Raw genomic sequence first — 16,666 nt, 5'->3', positions numbered from 1 at the left:
GCACTTAAAAATGACAACAACGCAAATACTGCCAACTTACATTTTAATATTGATATATTGTACTGTACTACTTTTGTGACTGAAACTTGAGCGATTCGAATAACTCGCGTACCCATTTTTGTATATTAGTGTTGAAATCTAACTGAGAAATGTTACTTTCTTAAATGTTACTCTCCTTCGCCCTTACTTAACTGCCATATATTTTGTACAACCTCTCCCATCGTTCACAATTGTTTCTTGTAATTTAATCATGATTTTTCTTTTAGGGGACCTATATGGTCTACAATAACAAATCTTTATGTAAATGTTAATGTACTACGTTGAGTAGTAGTATTCGAGCTTAACTTGATACTTTTTATGATAACATTGTAATATATAGGCTTGTAATGCAAAATTACCTTGATGTGTCGTCGAATTATATTAAAAACCGGCATATTCAGTTTGCACTAATTTTCATTAACCGATATGGAAAAATACTGATCCGTTGATTGCACGATTTGATTATTTATTTTAGCTTTTGTGATTCCAAGGCATCATATATTTATTTAACTTATAATAAGATTAAAACTTAGTCAGTCGTTAAAATATTCTATTCATATTTTAAGATCAATTTTTAACCAATTGTAATACTGTAATACTGATTTGTGATATTTTTCTTCCTTGATTAATTTAATCAAATTAACATTTATATAGATTGTAAGCTACATATGCGTTATAAACATAAATATAAACATTGGATACACCCGCAAACGCTCACAAAAAGTATTCCCTGCTCATCGAGATTTTGAAGGTGATTTTTTTTATTGTTGCATAATAGGGGAAAATGTGTGTTTATTCTATTATAAGCGATATTAAAAGTTTCATGCAAGACGTTATTTCAACTTCAAACGATAGTAATCGCTCCGTCACGCACCGTTCAAAGTAATTTTAGTTATAAACTGAAATTTAGAATCGCAGTTCAAAATTTGTGCGACTGTGGTCTGTTTTTAATTTGTTCGAACTGTTGTTTGTTGCGCCATTCAAAACCATTAACCCGCACAGACAACGCTTCAGACATGTATGTAGTATGAGCGGTCCGCGGTTTTAAAAATGTAATAATTATGGTGCAGTTGTAACTGTTATTTCAAAAGATACATTTTTCTATCTCATCGAAATAGTTTCCTTCACATTCTATTGAGATTAGAGTAAAACCTATATATTTTTTTAAATCTTTAAAACATCTTAATGTCAGCTTTCTTCAGCTAAATTAACTGTTATTAAATTTAAAGTAAGCGACATTTTTAAGCGAAAATTTGAAAACGAAACTCGCTACCATTTTTACTGCTAAATTTAAATACTGGTTTCCAATGAATTTAGATACTATTTTGCCGAAATAAAAAAGTAAGTATGTACATAAATAATTATATTAATATTCTTCAGATAAGCACAGAAGTACTTTTTGTCTACTTTTTGTTTTATAATGTTTTGTCTGAATATATTGAATTATATAACATAAAAAGCAGGCTTTAAGAACGCTATGAAGTACATCCTAATAGTATGTTTAGCTTAATACGCCGTTTACATTGTGAGATTAAAAGTAGACTACAGCAATAATCGAGATTAAAGTACTAATCTCGTTGTTTAATCTCAGACTTCCCATACAAAAGTTAATCTACTTATGATCGAGATTAATTTTTAAACTCCATAAAAATGGTGATTATTTTTCTGTGCAACTATACAAATGGCTTAATATTTTAGATATTGTAGATTTTTTTACGACCTTAGAGAAATTGGAAAAGAAGTGTCAAAATCTATTCAAAACAAACATAGAAAATTTTAAAATGCCGAAGTGAGTAAATTTTTAATAAATTTGTTTAATAATAGTTTTGTACACATTAATAACTAAAATTTATTAATAATTTATCATGACTTTCTCCACTAGTTGCACGGGCGACTAGTAATGCTGAGAAAGTTAGCATGACGTTCTCAGCATTACGTTCCAAGATTAGATTCTATACATAAGAAAGAACAAAACATGCAACAAATAATGCCTCTGCAAACAGAATAGTATTAAAATTTAACAATTAAAAAAAAATAAATAAAAAATATAACTAATTAATTCAATTATTCTACAATTGGTTTATGATTTCGTTCTAATATAAACACAGCAAGTAAATTTAATATTAAAACTTTCATAGCAAAATAACAAAACTCCAGAAAAATATGCGAACAAAAAAATCAAGTATGGATCAGTTGGTTAAGGTGCGCTGATTCTGAGTTTCACATTTGGCAGGACCCGAATTCGATTCCTGGTACTTGCAGTCTCAAAAATAATTATTTACGAATAATTTTATAGAAGGATTATTTCCAACACCACTGATGATGAGGCAATACTCGAAACAGCTGTATGATCAGCCAAAAATTCAATTAATTAAAATAATATAAAATGAATTTTTGTTGTTGCAGTTCACTACTGTTTGAAAAAATCTCTTTATTAATAATTTAACTATAAAACTATTATTTACTATTACTGAACTAAATTATTTAAACTAAATCTAAACTAAATCTAAACTAAATCTGAAATTTATCTAAACTAAATTTACTAAACTATTTATTAAATTTATATTATAATTTTTTTGTACAAAATTGTTATTAAATGTTTTATTTACAGAAATTTATCAAACACAACAAGAGAAACGTCAAAATCCATCTTCCATGTATAATGTAGAGATGGTGATTAAAAAGGCAGATTAACTTAATGTCGATCTCTTAATCTCACAATATAAACGTAGTAAAACAGAAATTTAAGTGTTCATACTTTAACTTTAAAAACTTAAGAGTGCAACAAAATTGTTTACGTTAAATTTCTTAAAGTAAATAATTTTATACAACTGAGTAATTGGCAATTACGTTGTTATAAGCGAATAAAAATTAAGAAAAACAACTTAAATTATTTCACATAAACTTTTATTTAAATCAACATTTCGACTTTAGTGTAAGGTCGTCTTCAGGAAACGTTAGATTAAATTCGATATGTAAAATAATTTTTGTTTTTCCTAATTCTGATTTATAACAATAGTTTAACGTTATGGACCAATTAGCCCAATACAACACAATTATATTAATTGTAATCATAAAATATTGAAGTAAATAATAAAACATTTTGTTGTCTACTTCTCCTTTGAGCTTAACGAAAAAAATCGATTTACAAGCTATTTTTTTTGAAATTTATTTTGATTCAGAGCTTTATTTTCTCTTTATTTTTATCAAAAGTTACACATATATTTGCCAACATTATTAGCAACATACTAGCAATATACTAGCAATATTACCCAATTTGTTGAGATTTATTATATATGTATGAGAAAATCTGGGGTGTCAATTCCTTTATTTATACCTTCTTCTGAAACTCTATTTTTTAAGAATTTTCCGGGCTGAATTTCAGTAAGAAAAGTTTGATAATAATAAAAGACACACATTCACAGAATTTAATTTAAGTGATTAGAAAAATGTCATGTCCTTTTATTATAAAGAAAAAAGAAAAGTAAAATGGTTTGACTCAACTTCTATAACAAATGAAAAAAATAAAAACAATTAGTATTTGCGATATCTGCGATGCCTTGATTCAGAGTCTTTTTATAAGAAAATACAATTTATATAAAATGTACAAAAAGTATAAAACAATACAATATCCACAATAAAGTTGGGTCGCCGAAAATGTATCATTTTTGGAACATGAGTACCAGAGTACCAAACGGAAAAAAAAGTACCAATTTTGGTACTAAAGTACCATAAGTGGCAACCGTGGTGGAACGCGCTTGTGTATACACAGTGTTACTCAAAGTGACAACGAGTAGATCGTAGAACAAACTTATTATGTTTGAAAAAAATTCGAACATGGAAAAACTAAAAATATTTTTTTATTATTTCTTGAAATTAGAATTCTTTCACAAAAATTTAATTTTTATAACATTTTTGTCAGATGTGAGGTGACTGCAATCATAACATGCCCCTTATATGGAATTTACACTGGCCTCAAATAGCTCATTTCAAATGAGTCATTATTTCAAATGAAAGTGTTTACTTTCGTTGTAATTCATTTATTCTCATTTCAAACAGCTGATTTTTCAACTTGCCTGTTGATTTAATTTTTGTCATGTGCCAAAAAAATGTTGGAGGTTGAATGTTGATGGTTGAATATATCTTCAAGTCTTACAATATAAACTAAAAACTTATTTTTAGCTTCGATTAATTTATTTTTGGGGAATAAAAGTTCCAAAAGGAGGTGCATCGTTTTCAAGCAAATGCAACCACCAAACATTTGTTAGTCATTTTTTGTAAATATGTTAAAAACAGCTTTCTTAAAAACGCATTTGGAACATATTTGGAACTCATTCTAACCTCGTTGGAACTCATTTATACGGAATGAAATCCAATAGATCTCATTTGCGGTTGAGATTTAGTATGCAAAAATGGGTCATTTGCATCTCATTTTTGATTTTGTACCAAAATGAGCCATTTAAGGCCAGTGTAAATGCCATTTAAGATAGATGTGACTACGCCATATCACACCTAACGCGCAACCTCACTTTTGCACTCTTTCAGAGCTGATTTAATTTAGTATTGGACATATTATATATATAGCAAGTGATAATAACACTCTCTTTTGTATGTAGTGTGATATTAAACTAAGTGGAAATATAACAGAATATAATTTATTTAATATATCTTATATTTCGCAATTTTTATATATTAAAATAAATACGTTAATGCTATACCATATTAATTTTACGGCCAACCCATGATGGTGAATGTGTTTTCATTTATTTGTTTTTCAAAAACTTAAAACTTTGAAAGTAATTTGCGGGAAAAAAACAGAATTATAGATAGACTGGGTTATATGAACTTAATTACCCGAGCTGACCACTAATAAGAATTTTTTTGTGGGGTCTACAATGTTTCTTTCAATGCGTTACAAAAATCTTGGCAACAATAATCTACTCTTTTTACACTATTTTGTGTAGATGGTATAATACGGGGTTTACATTACGAACTTTGCTGGTGCAATCCGACTTTGAGCTCAAAACCAGTAACCAAAGCTGACTTTGTCATATAAAAATAGACACAACAAAGTTCGAAGTTTCACTGAAAGTTACAGTATGTTTCCACTGGCTTCATTAGACCAGTTAACTTACTTGAGATTATTAAGTAAATTTCATTAACCATACAAAGAGCTTCCGCGCTTTTTAATTTACTTGCCGAATGCCAATCGAAATTTGACATATTGAATATATGAAACAAAATGTATAAACATAAATAAACAATCAACAAATCAAGACAAACAAGAGGTAAGAATTTTTATAAATAAAATATACAATTGATATATAAAAATATATTAATGCGTTTATATATTAAATATATATATAAAAGCAATCTTATTTGTTGTTTTAATAACTTTCTGACACATAAAAGCTCTTTTACATGTAATAAGTAACAAATATCAATGTGAACGATAAAGTCTTAAAGTTACTCAAGTAACTTACTTGAGTAAGTAGTGGAAACATACCATTATAGCATACCATAAATATTATATATTTATAAAATATTATTAAATATGCTTATATATGTCGATTTTCATTCTGCAATAAGTGTCTGCGTCAAATTTTAAACATATGGTGGTTTAACCACATCAGTAATGTTGATCTCTGCACCTATACTAATTAGACTCCCGCGCCTCTTGAACTCCCGCGCAAACGAAAATATCATTGGGCATATTCTCCGCATAACGAACGAAAACATCACCCATCAAGGACTTCGATGAAATCCTCAAGGCGGAAGTCGGCGTGTCGACGCACCAGCAAGAACATGAAGAAGATCAATACAATTAGAAATGGAAGCTGCAAATTACTCCTGGAGTGACATTAGCCGTGAATCGCGCAATACAGTTTGCTATAAGAGAATGGTCGAGGTCCCATGCTCCACTGGGAGATGAGGATGACAGAAGCTGTATATTTACATATATTATAATGTATTTATACAATATATTATATTTATATTGCCATATAAATCAGATTCAAAATATGTATAAAAGACATCTAAACTTCCACAAAGCCAATGCTGACATCTTTACTTTTTAGTATAATATGTCTAATAAATGTTAACAAGTGTTATTCTGTTGTATTTCTGTTGGTGAACATTGAACATTACATTTAAAATAAATTGTAATAATCTAATGTCTAAACATTAAATTATTATTAAAAAATTTAATGCTTTCTGTTTTTCACTATCAGTAAGTCTTAAATAGGAATTATATCCATATGTGAACTGTAAGCTCTATATAATAGTAAACAGGTTAAATATATTTGTATGTCATACAAGTTTAAACTTTTATGTAAGATGTGCCCATTTTGCACATGACATTTGAAAACCCCTTTGACAGATTCACATTTTCTAATGTTAAAAAATTCCAAATTTGATACGGAAATCTATAACTAAGTAAAGTCTTTTTTGTGCACTAGGAAATTCGCTGTGAAAATAGCGTCAATTCAAGCATATTAAATGGATCGCCATTGTCACTTAATATCTATATCATAGCATTCAATAAAACCAAAAGTATCGTTCCTTCATATAACCATATGCAGTATTTAATACATACGGATAATGTCCTCATATGCAAGGTTCAGCCTAAACTTCATAGGATCAAAAAGGATTTCTTTAAAATTTCTACTATAAAAATATTATGATCATTAATATTATTATAAATATTAATATTATTGTAAATATATATAATTATAAATATTATTATTATAATAATTTATTATTATTATATTATTATTAAAACGCTAATGTTTCATATGATAAGTTAAATGTTAAAGTACATTAAATGTATCAAAATCTGCCTACCTACCCGGATAGTCATATCAAATATTTATCATCAAAAATTTCTCATGCAAATATACATATATACTAGTATATGTTAAGTTTATTGTGCGAAACTATGATCTTTATATTAAAATTGTTTATGGTATTGTCGTATATAGATATATAGTATAGCAAAAACTTATTTATAAATAACATCGGTTCTATGTTCTTAAAGAATATATTTAATTTTGTAGAATGGAGTAGAGTCATGTGCTCTCCTGGATAAATACAACCTAATGATAACATGCACTTATTCTAAATAGAACTTCGAACCCCACTCTATTACACTGAATTGCAGTTGTCCAAAGAATCAGGTCTAAGCTTAAAGCCGACGTTTATCTCACGACAACTTTTTCATTCTGGATAATGAAAAATAAAATTATCTTCACCAGAATAGTTAGCCTTCCAAAACTTAATCCCACAAAGCAATAACAAAAAAAATAATTAAATAATTTTAGAAATTTGTAATATACTCTTCCAGAAAAGCGAATAAAAAAAATTGGTACTATCATATTAACAAATTTCTTAAAATAAATTTATAGAAAAATTGAACCGCAAAAATCTGGTAATAACTATAGGAAAACTATATCCCATGGATCTTGAAGGGAATCGGTATACAAAACTTTACTATATAAGCCATATTTACTATATATGCCAAATTATAGTGCAGTAACCACCCAAATTAGAGACCAGCTTATATAACCCATTACGTATAAAGCAAAAAACTTATGTAAATAATTTCAGCATTCTAACATTAAAAGAAAAAACGCAAATAGAAGTATAAAATTAGTAATAAACCAATAATTACACTCTTCCAGAAAAGCGAATAAAAAGAATGGGCACTACAATATTAACAATTTTCTTTAGCACATAATTATATAAACTTCATGTGAGAGGTTCCACAGTAACAATATATATTAAACAAGATGTGAATAAAGCCAAGGTTCCACTGTGTCACAAGCCAATACTTGCTATGTACCTTTTCTGTAGCTGTACCTATAGATAAATATCCCACCCACTACGGAACTGTTCAAAAACAAAAAAAAATAAAAAGCATAGAAATAAGCAAAGAACCGACAGTCCTGATTGCTAAATTCGTGTATATTTAGTTAGGTTTCAAAATTTATTGATAACTTTCTATATAAACAAAAATTATATCATTTTTATGAGTTACGTATGCTTATACCCCATTGTATTTAATGTCAATTTTTATTTTAAGGAGTACTTCTTTGTTTATGAAGATGTCAAATATTAAAATAATCCTAAATGTGTTCAATCAGGACAGAAAATGCAATAATTCAATTAAAACAGAAGTAAAAAAGGCAAATATATAACAAATTCTATTTTTTAAATAAAAAGGTACTCACGAAAACGGTATTTATAGTATTTGGTAATAATAAACATAAATAATTTTCAAAATTGAGGTTTTTCATTTGTACACAAATTCCTACATATATGGTCAACAAATATATTCGGATTATAAACTAATTAAACAATTCGAATATTTCCTAAGACCACTGATGATGAGTACTTGACAATACTCAAAACAGCGTTGTACGGTCAGCCAAATTTCAATAAATTAACTAAAATTTTTGTTGTTGTCAAAACAGCGTTGTACGATCAGCCAAATTTCAATAAATTAACTAAAATTTTTGTTGTTGTCTTTTCTGTTTCTATTTGAACCTTTCTTTTCATTTCTATTTCTGACAAGTAATAATAATAATAATAAGTAAGTGCAAGCAGAAAGTATCGAATATAAGAGAATTTGTTGTGCAAAAAAGAGTGTTGAGTATTTGTATCGAAATATTTCTAATGCTAATTCCCGGAGCCGGATACCGCTGAATGATATTTAATTTGGCGACCTAAAAAACTAATTCTCTAGTCGATATCACCTTAATATTTAATTTTTTTATAGTAAGAACTTCGTATTTATTGAAATGGATGCACTATATGGATAAAATTTACACATACAAACTTACCTCAGAATTACTTGTTGCAACTGAACTAATACTTGGTGACATTGGAGCAGAAAGTATTGGACTATTTCGCATTATTAAACCTGTGGCAGATCGAGTACTTGCAGATATCGTAGTTGTCGCACTAAGATTTCCACTCTGCCCCATCGTACCGCTGCCTCCACCAAATGAGTTATTTTTAATAAATATATTATCTGGTCTATAGCTTTGAAGAGAGCTTTTATCGCCACTACATGACAAAAAAAACTGTCCCTGTTTTTTTGCCGAAACACCAGATTCTTCACTAAAACCATTGCTGTTATTGTTATTAGTATTATTAAAAGTTGAATTACTTTGGCTAGCGATGGGAGATGATGCTGCTTCGTTGTTCTATTGTAAAACAAACACACATCAATTTTAAGTACAATTTGTTAATTAAAGTAATTAATTTTTTCCGTGTAAATACTACTTGTACGTACCTCAAAAATAATTCTATCCCACTTATTTTGTTTAAAAGATTCACTTAAGTACTGGCGCACTTGATTCTTTTGCTTTTGAATAACATGATAACGGGTAGGATTTTCCAAAACTGTTGAAACCTTTAATAAAAACAAATATACAAATTTAAATCATATTTTAATGTATGATGGATGCTTTTTGCTCTTCGAGCACCACGATTCTGTTACGAGTATTCTCGAGCTGGTCAAATATTTGGTTCGAACACTTAAACTACTCTGAAACGTTCGAGCTGCTCGAAGATGTGTGAGCTATTTGATCAGTAATTTGAATTCTGTTTGTAAAAATCTTGCAAAAAGACTAGCCAGGGTTATGTTTCAGTTTTATACAAATATATATATAAATATATATAATGCTCGAACACCATATAATTTTCGAAAATTTCCGATAACTCGCTGTGCTCACGCTAAATGCTTAAGCATCAAATACTCTAATTTACTTACATGAAAAACTTGTGGTGGAACATCAACTCCAATACAGGGACTATTTTGCATCATGTGCACTACATCGTTAATGTTGCCGCTATTGGAATTACTGTGGTTATGATTGCATGTGTTCCCATTGTTGGTGTTAGTTTGGTTAGCATTAGGATTAGAACTTGTATTACAAAAGTTTTCGATACTATTTCGATTTAGGCATTGTTGCGATAACACATTCTCAGGAATTAGGTGACTTTCATTTGAATGTGGCTGGCGCATATGCTGTTGTAAAGCAACAGCAGCAGCGGCAGCCTTTTTTTCAGTATCACGACGTTCCAACTCCTGTTGCTGTTGTTCTCGCTGTAATTGCAATTTAAGTTGTGTTCGGGAAGTAGGAGTTATCGTTTTAAAAGTTGGTCTGTAAATATAAATACATAACGGTAAAAGTTTTACGAAATATTATATATATAATACCCGATAAAATAATAAACAATCAATTAATAATACTAAAATATATTACACTTTTGCAATTTAGCAATAATAAACCCACCCTCCAGTTAATGGTGGTAAACCAGTTACTATGTTTTCAACGATCGGAGAGGTAACAGCCATATCACCCAAATCGACAATTGTTGGGTCCATTGCCAAAATCATCTCTAAATCTTTATCAATCCCAACTGTTACACGAATATTAGATGAATTATTTTTTCCTGTCCGTGTTAATGCAGTACTTGGCAACTCGTTATGTTCCGCATGGTTGTGATGGTGCTGCTTTTCTATGTCTATGCTTTCATTGCTAACTTCTTCAAAATCCATTATTATGGAAGGTTCAATACCCATTTCTATACCGAGTGCATCATTCATATTGTTCTGCACTGGTTGCTGCTCAAATTTGTTAGTAATAGAACTTGTGTTTGAAGACGACATTTGAAGTGTTTCAACACGTCTTAAGATTTCGAGAAACTCTTTAATGTTATCCTGTTTCGATATCGGTATTTGCTTAGAGGAGGGATTGTCATTATCCTGCATTTGGTTCAGTTTTTGTTGTTGGCATTCGTGTAAATGACATTGCGGTGCATAGATATGCACTTGCTCAATATCGCTCGTTTCAGTTTCTGGTAACGGTGGTGACATATTCAAAATATCACAGGTTTTCTCATTAGTACTGTTATGTCTATCGATATTACTGTTAGCAGTAACTTTTTTCCCCCAATAGGAAAACATTTTCATATTATTTTGTAAAATTCACTAACATATATGTATATTGAATAAATCCATATGTACTATTTTTGATTTTTTTTATATATCGAATATTTTGATTTTATTCCGTTTTCTATCTTTAGATAAATAGTTTATATATTTCTACACGTAAGCGTGTAGCGTGTATATTATATTCAAATCGGCGTTCAGAATATTTTTCATACAATTTCTTATTTATTTTTTAATATTTTAAATACTTGGTGCATTTGTTTCTGAAATCTGAATTTATTTTTCAAAAATTAATTTACACAACACTTGTTTAATATGCAATATATATAGTTTGTATATATTTTTCGGTAATGTTCTCATAATCATTATTTATAATGTATCATTGGGCCTTGATCTTGTACTAAGAATGCTTCACTCGCATGTAACCAACTGGCCAAAAGTGTCTAATTTGTCTCTTACCAAATATTACTATATGTATTGGCACGAATGTACAATATTTTCAGACGTTGCTTCTCGCTGCATTCATAATCAACATCACTTCTTAGGAGAGAGCCACTTAAAGAGGAGAAAGCAATATTAAGTTAGTATGATTGCAGAATTGGTGTTGGAGAGAGTGCTGAGCGCCAATCACCTTGAGTATTTATGCTCTTTTTCCCAAAATTCATGCGCATATTTAATATTTATTTGCCGTTATAGTTAATAATTCATTAATATAAGTTCTTGATACATGTAGTTATATTCTACTTCTTCGTTAAATTTCAAATTTGGCATTAAGTGAATCACTTCTATTCGTTATAAATTGAGCGCGATTAAGTTTAGTACATACGTTAGACATATTTATGGATTTCAATTTACAGCTACATGTTTGTATTTCATTTTATGATTAAAAGTTGCGCATGTCGGTGTGAGCGGTCTTGGATATTGTTAATTGGTTAACAATTAATTACTTTATATGTATGCGCCGACAGATCTGTGTTCGAATGGAACTGATAAAAGTTCATTTTTTGCATTTGTATGTCTCTCGTTACGAACATTCAAGTTTCAACTAGAAAGCTTTTCAGAATTGCCATTACACATCTACAAAATATATTATTGATCTGCTACAACCAGCACTATAGGGCTGTAACATAAACTATACTAAATTTAAAGTCATAACCATTTCTCCTTAATTAGATCAATTCAATTTAATATACATGGTTCATATCGAGTTAGTTTCCATTTAAATGACATTTCAAACTCTGTACAGAAATAAAAGGTAAAAACCGTCTATTCTAAAACTATGAACTTGTGATGTTTTCAAATTATAATATTATTCAATGTGCACGACACACACTAGAGTTATTCCTTTCATAAGCCCTGTTATATATATATAACAATACATAAAACACAAGACCATTCTAAGAGCAATTTGCTTCGGTGCAGAAGTATATATACTTTTTCCAAATATGAGTATTTAAGTATTGCTTTGAATTGATAAGGTTACATTTTGTTATTAAATACATAAGAAATAAACTGCAACTAATTGGAGCAGTTAATCCTTCAGTCAACTAACCATAACAATGACCAGCATGGTATCTGATTTTCTATCTTATCGAATCATCAATTGAACTTTTACTTCTCTTCTCTGTTACAAATGGTGTCTGTTTTTAAAACGATTCCACAGTTTTTTTTAAAGCTTTATTTTAAATTTCTAAAAATAATATTTTAATCATTGATATTTAAGTAAGTATATATAAATTCAATCACTTTTGACTGTTTGTTTATTAATATTGATGGGATAACATCGTATTCATTGTCGTAGTTCATAATTTCACCATCTACCATATGAGCAGTGTTCATGATATCAACTAATACCGTCAAAAAATTTGGTAGGGCAACAAATTTCGCATATGTGTATTTTATTTGTAAAGATAGTAGTTCTTCATATCATTCTATTAATTGCATGAGCACGATTATTTTTTAACAATTGTGGCTTTTATAATATAGGAGCGTGTGCTTACTTAAAACTTATACATTGACGTTCACATTTTTTAAAAATTCTATGTTTCTATGTAGTTCTACTTACATCTCATTTGAATTAATTTGGCTTGGAGTTGACTTCAACTCATAGAACTCAACATTATCCGTATTAAGCCCAGCTAACACTGGAGATAAAAAATTAAAATTATCCTCTGTCATCAAATCATTGTACTCAATGTCATAATCAAAGTCCATATCTATTCCGGACTCTGCCATCTTGATGTGACACAAATAAGTGCGTTTATTGATAAAATTATAACATGTAAGTGGTTCTGCACTTATGCCATCTCAATACGTAGCATCTAAGTCTTAATAATTAGCTTTAATACGATTGAGAATGGGCTTCTTCATTAATATTCATTAATATTTTTTATGTTTAAAATTATCTAAACATTTTGATTTTTTAAGTTTCGAACAGTTGCACTTGTAACATACAAAATTATATTAAAAATACTAACGAATACCCAACGACACACGACACTCATATATACGCTGCTTATTTCGCGATTACCAACCAACAGACTACCACGACAACCACAACTAAACGAGAAGCAGTGCTTTGTTTGTATTTCGAAAAGGTCCCAGCTTTGCAGTTTGGCTTTTACTTTTTTTACCACCATCAAACAATTAACGATAAAAAGGCAATAAATTAACAGTACAGCACTAAATAAGTTAGGTCGTTAATGCTTTCAACACACTTGTTGTTTGCGTTGTTTTTAAAAGCTTCTAAACCTGCGAACTCACCACGTACGAGTATTACACAAGCAACAAATATTTAATTAAAAATTGATATGTAAATAAGTACGAAGTGAGACATAATTTTAAGTTTCAGGGTAATACCTTTTTAATTATACAAATTTTGTTAGCAAGTTTGAAAGCTTATTTATTTTTATATTTCCTTTTAGTAAAATAAACCACCTTCTTACAAATTGCAGAAAATTAACCTAAACTCAAACTGATTCCAACACAATTTAACAGCATTAAAAATGACAAAAATTTACGTTGATTGTTTCACATTTTAAGTTTTTTAGCTTAGTGGTTCTGAGATAAGTGCATTGAAAGCAATTATTACATCACTGCCTAATTATCCTATTAATACATTAAGTTTTTAAGACAGCTTTTATTATTCATACAGTTTCTATAACTTAATCACAATTTTATGCATATTGTCCATCGAAATTATATCTAGTTTTGTACAAACACAAAAATAAAATCCATAAATTTTTCAATTATATTAAACTAAATAACAAAACAATTCTTATTACATTTGATTTAAAGACGTACAAATAATGTCCAAACTATCGATCTTTCCTGTTAAAAGTTTGTCACTAATTTAATTATATGTAAGTTTTAGAAGAAAAAAAATTGTTTCTGTTTACTTCAAATGCAACAGTTTTTTTTTTAAATAGCTGATAAATATTATATTATACATAACGTTATGTCGTCTCATAGCTAGTTAATAGTGCCGCATCAACAGGTTCCATACAACTGGGGCAGACTAGGTTTCGCATTAACCAGTCATCAATGCATCGGACGTGATATATATGCATGCATGGCAGATACCGCACAGCTTCATTTACGCAAAACTCAATCATGCATATAACACATTCTCTAGTTTTTTTTGAACTATCGTATGTACCTTAAATGTATTAAAGAATGTTAAAAAATAATTAAATTAATATATAAATCTAGAGAAAAAGCAAATGTAAACAATATAATATACAATATACAATTTACAATTTATAAGAATAACCAATAGTTAACAATTTAATTTTCTAACAAATAATCTAACTGTAATTAGAATTCTTTTCCAAAAATAGTTATTAAGTACAACTTAAAGTTAAAGTCTTAAGATGTCCTCTGAAAGCTATAAATTATTTGCAGCACCCATTTCAATTGTAATCAGGTTCTCTTATAAGTTATCATGGACTAATAATTAATAAAATATAAAATTTTAAAAGTACATTTTTTACTACCTATTGGTAAATGCTGTATAAGTCCAATACGCTTTGCAATCTTTACTTGTTCCTCTTCTGTTAGGTTCGATGCTGGACGACTTACAGATGGAGACGGGTAATAAACAGGCTGAAGGATCTCCTAAAAGAAAGAAACAAAATTCACATTTTAACTGAAATATATAGGATTATCGTAAATATAATAATAATGGACTATCAATGGATAATAATAATGGACTGTTTACTTATTTTTATTTTAAAACATGCAGAACAAAATGCAATTTTTGTGTATAAAATTAAGAATTAAGTTAAATATTGTTAATTTGCATAATACATATTAACAGCTTACAGAATACACTGGTGTAGAAGCGTTTTGTTCAAAGTCTTGTCCATTACTGTTTTCACTACTTCGTAATAGTGATACATCATCTGAATTATTTATCTTCAAGCAATTTCCCATAATGATTATACGATTTAATTCTTGTAATTAATTCCATTAAAATAATGCTAAAATTGAAACTCTATAACATACAAATTAACCTATATATGCTTTAATCTATAAATGACACCCCGTTCCTCAATATTGCAAATATAGTATTTTCCTGCCAATAATTAAACAATGACTTTTAACTAAAGAAAACAAGCTGAAAAGCGAAACTAAATAAAAATAAATAACTCTCCGCTCTTAATTTTTGCTCCATACATGGTCAGCACACTTTGCTTTAAATTTCAAATTACATCAGTGTAGTATTTTTTTTTTAAGTCAAAGCATACATGGAGAATGGAGATTTTTGAAACTACACCTCATAGAAGATTAATGGCTGTGTGCGAGTTCGAGTAAATTGATAGTAAATTGAGGGAAATGGCAAATTATGTCGGTATGGTAGCGAATGTTATTGGTATTTATCAGAATTTCGAGTAGGGTAAATTAGGCAAATAAGGTATTACCATTGTGAAAATTGTATAAGATATTTAATAAATATATAAATAAATTTGAAAACTTTTAACCAAAAATAATAAATAAGTGCAAAAAATAAATAAATAAATATTTACATAAGTGTAGCGTAAAAAATCCGTAGGAAATTTTAATTTACTTCACCTCAATTTACTCGAACTCGCACACGGCCTATATAGGATAGAAACTTATTTGAGAACAACAACATCTAACAATTGCACTCTCAGAAATTGCATAAATACCATCTCAAATCGAGCAATTATTTGCAAGTTCACCATTTTTAGGTTCGTATTCGGAGCGAATTTGTTGAATAGCGCACTGTTAAGAAAAATTTCATGGGCAATTTTTGTTATTTGTTTTGATTTTTTAACAAAAACACATGATTGCACTGTGCCAAATTTAAAAAAATAAATTACAGCCGAAATTATTTTTAAAAAGTAGTAAAATTCTTTTGCGGTAAGAATTCAATGAATTCTGTATAAAGTAGACTACAATTTGACTCGAATATTGAGCGGCAATGGAGGATTTTTAGAATATATTTATTATACCAATTTACCAATTTCAGCTGGCATGCTATAGGGCAAGTAGTTTTAAATTGAATAGAGTAAAAACATTCGCAACTTAAAAAATACGACGCCTGAGACAGGGAACGTCCTCTATTGAGACTTCCTCTACTGCGTTTTCCACGCACCGGTACAAAATTAGGCACCTTTCTAGTCCGAGCATTTTCTTTCATTT

General features: G+C 29.0%; 2 protein-coding genes across 4 annotated transcripts in view; both read right to left on the bottom strand.

The window, feature by feature from the left end:
• LOC119679123 (microphthalmia-associated transcription factor-like) overlaps positions 1–13,812 on the bottom strand; it is a 22,612-nt gene extending 8,800 nt beyond the window's left edge. Inside the window, exons 1-4 of one of the 2 annotated variants that reach the window (XM_038091310.1) lie at positions 13,065–13,812; positions 9,815–10,208; positions 9,335–9,454; positions 8,880–9,245 (exon numbers count right to left, since the gene is read on the bottom strand). In XM_038091310.1, coding sequence (XP_037947238.1) covers positions 8,880–9,245; positions 9,335–9,454; positions 9,815–10,208; positions 13,065–13,234 — 1,050 coding nt within the window. In that variant the 5' untranslated portion in view covers positions 13,235–13,812. Of the gene's footprint in view, positions 1–8,879; positions 9,246–9,334; positions 9,455–9,814; positions 10,209–10,340; positions 11,027–13,064 lie in introns of those variants that run through there. The other variant, XM_038091309.1, reaches the window with a different exon arrangement.
• A 599-nt stretch (positions 13,813–14,411) lies between these two features.
• On the bottom strand, positions 14,412–15,618 carry LOC119680088 (RING finger protein 11-like). Of its 2 annotated transcripts, XM_038092731.1 has the most exons (4): positions 15,506–15,618; positions 15,323–15,453; positions 14,995–15,115; positions 14,412–14,657 (listed from the first exon to the last, which is right to left on the bottom strand). In XM_038092731.1, exons 2-4 carry the CDS (start codon positions 15,431–15,433, stop codon positions 14,455–14,457), a joined length of 435 nt encoding a protein of 144 aa, XP_037948659.1. In that variant the 5' UTR covers positions 15,434–15,453; positions 15,506–15,618; the 3' UTR covers positions 14,412–14,454. The 2 variants fall into 2 exon arrangements, with proteins under 2 accessions (XP_037948659.1, XP_037948658.1); XM_038092730.1 differs by having other exon boundaries at positions 15,323–15,618.
• Between the last annotated feature and the right edge of the window lie 1,048 nt (positions 15,619–16,666).

Source organism: Teleopsis dalmanni, chromosome 2, assembly GCF_002237135.1.
Source record: "Teleopsis dalmanni isolate 2A chromosome 2, ASM223713v2, whole genome shotgun sequence".
NCBI classification, from domain to species: Eukaryota; Metazoa; Arthropoda; class Insecta; order Diptera; family Diopsidae; genus Teleopsis; species Teleopsis dalmanni.
Note: the sequence above shows the minus strand (reverse complement) of the source record. Positions and strands in the feature narration are given on the sequence as shown.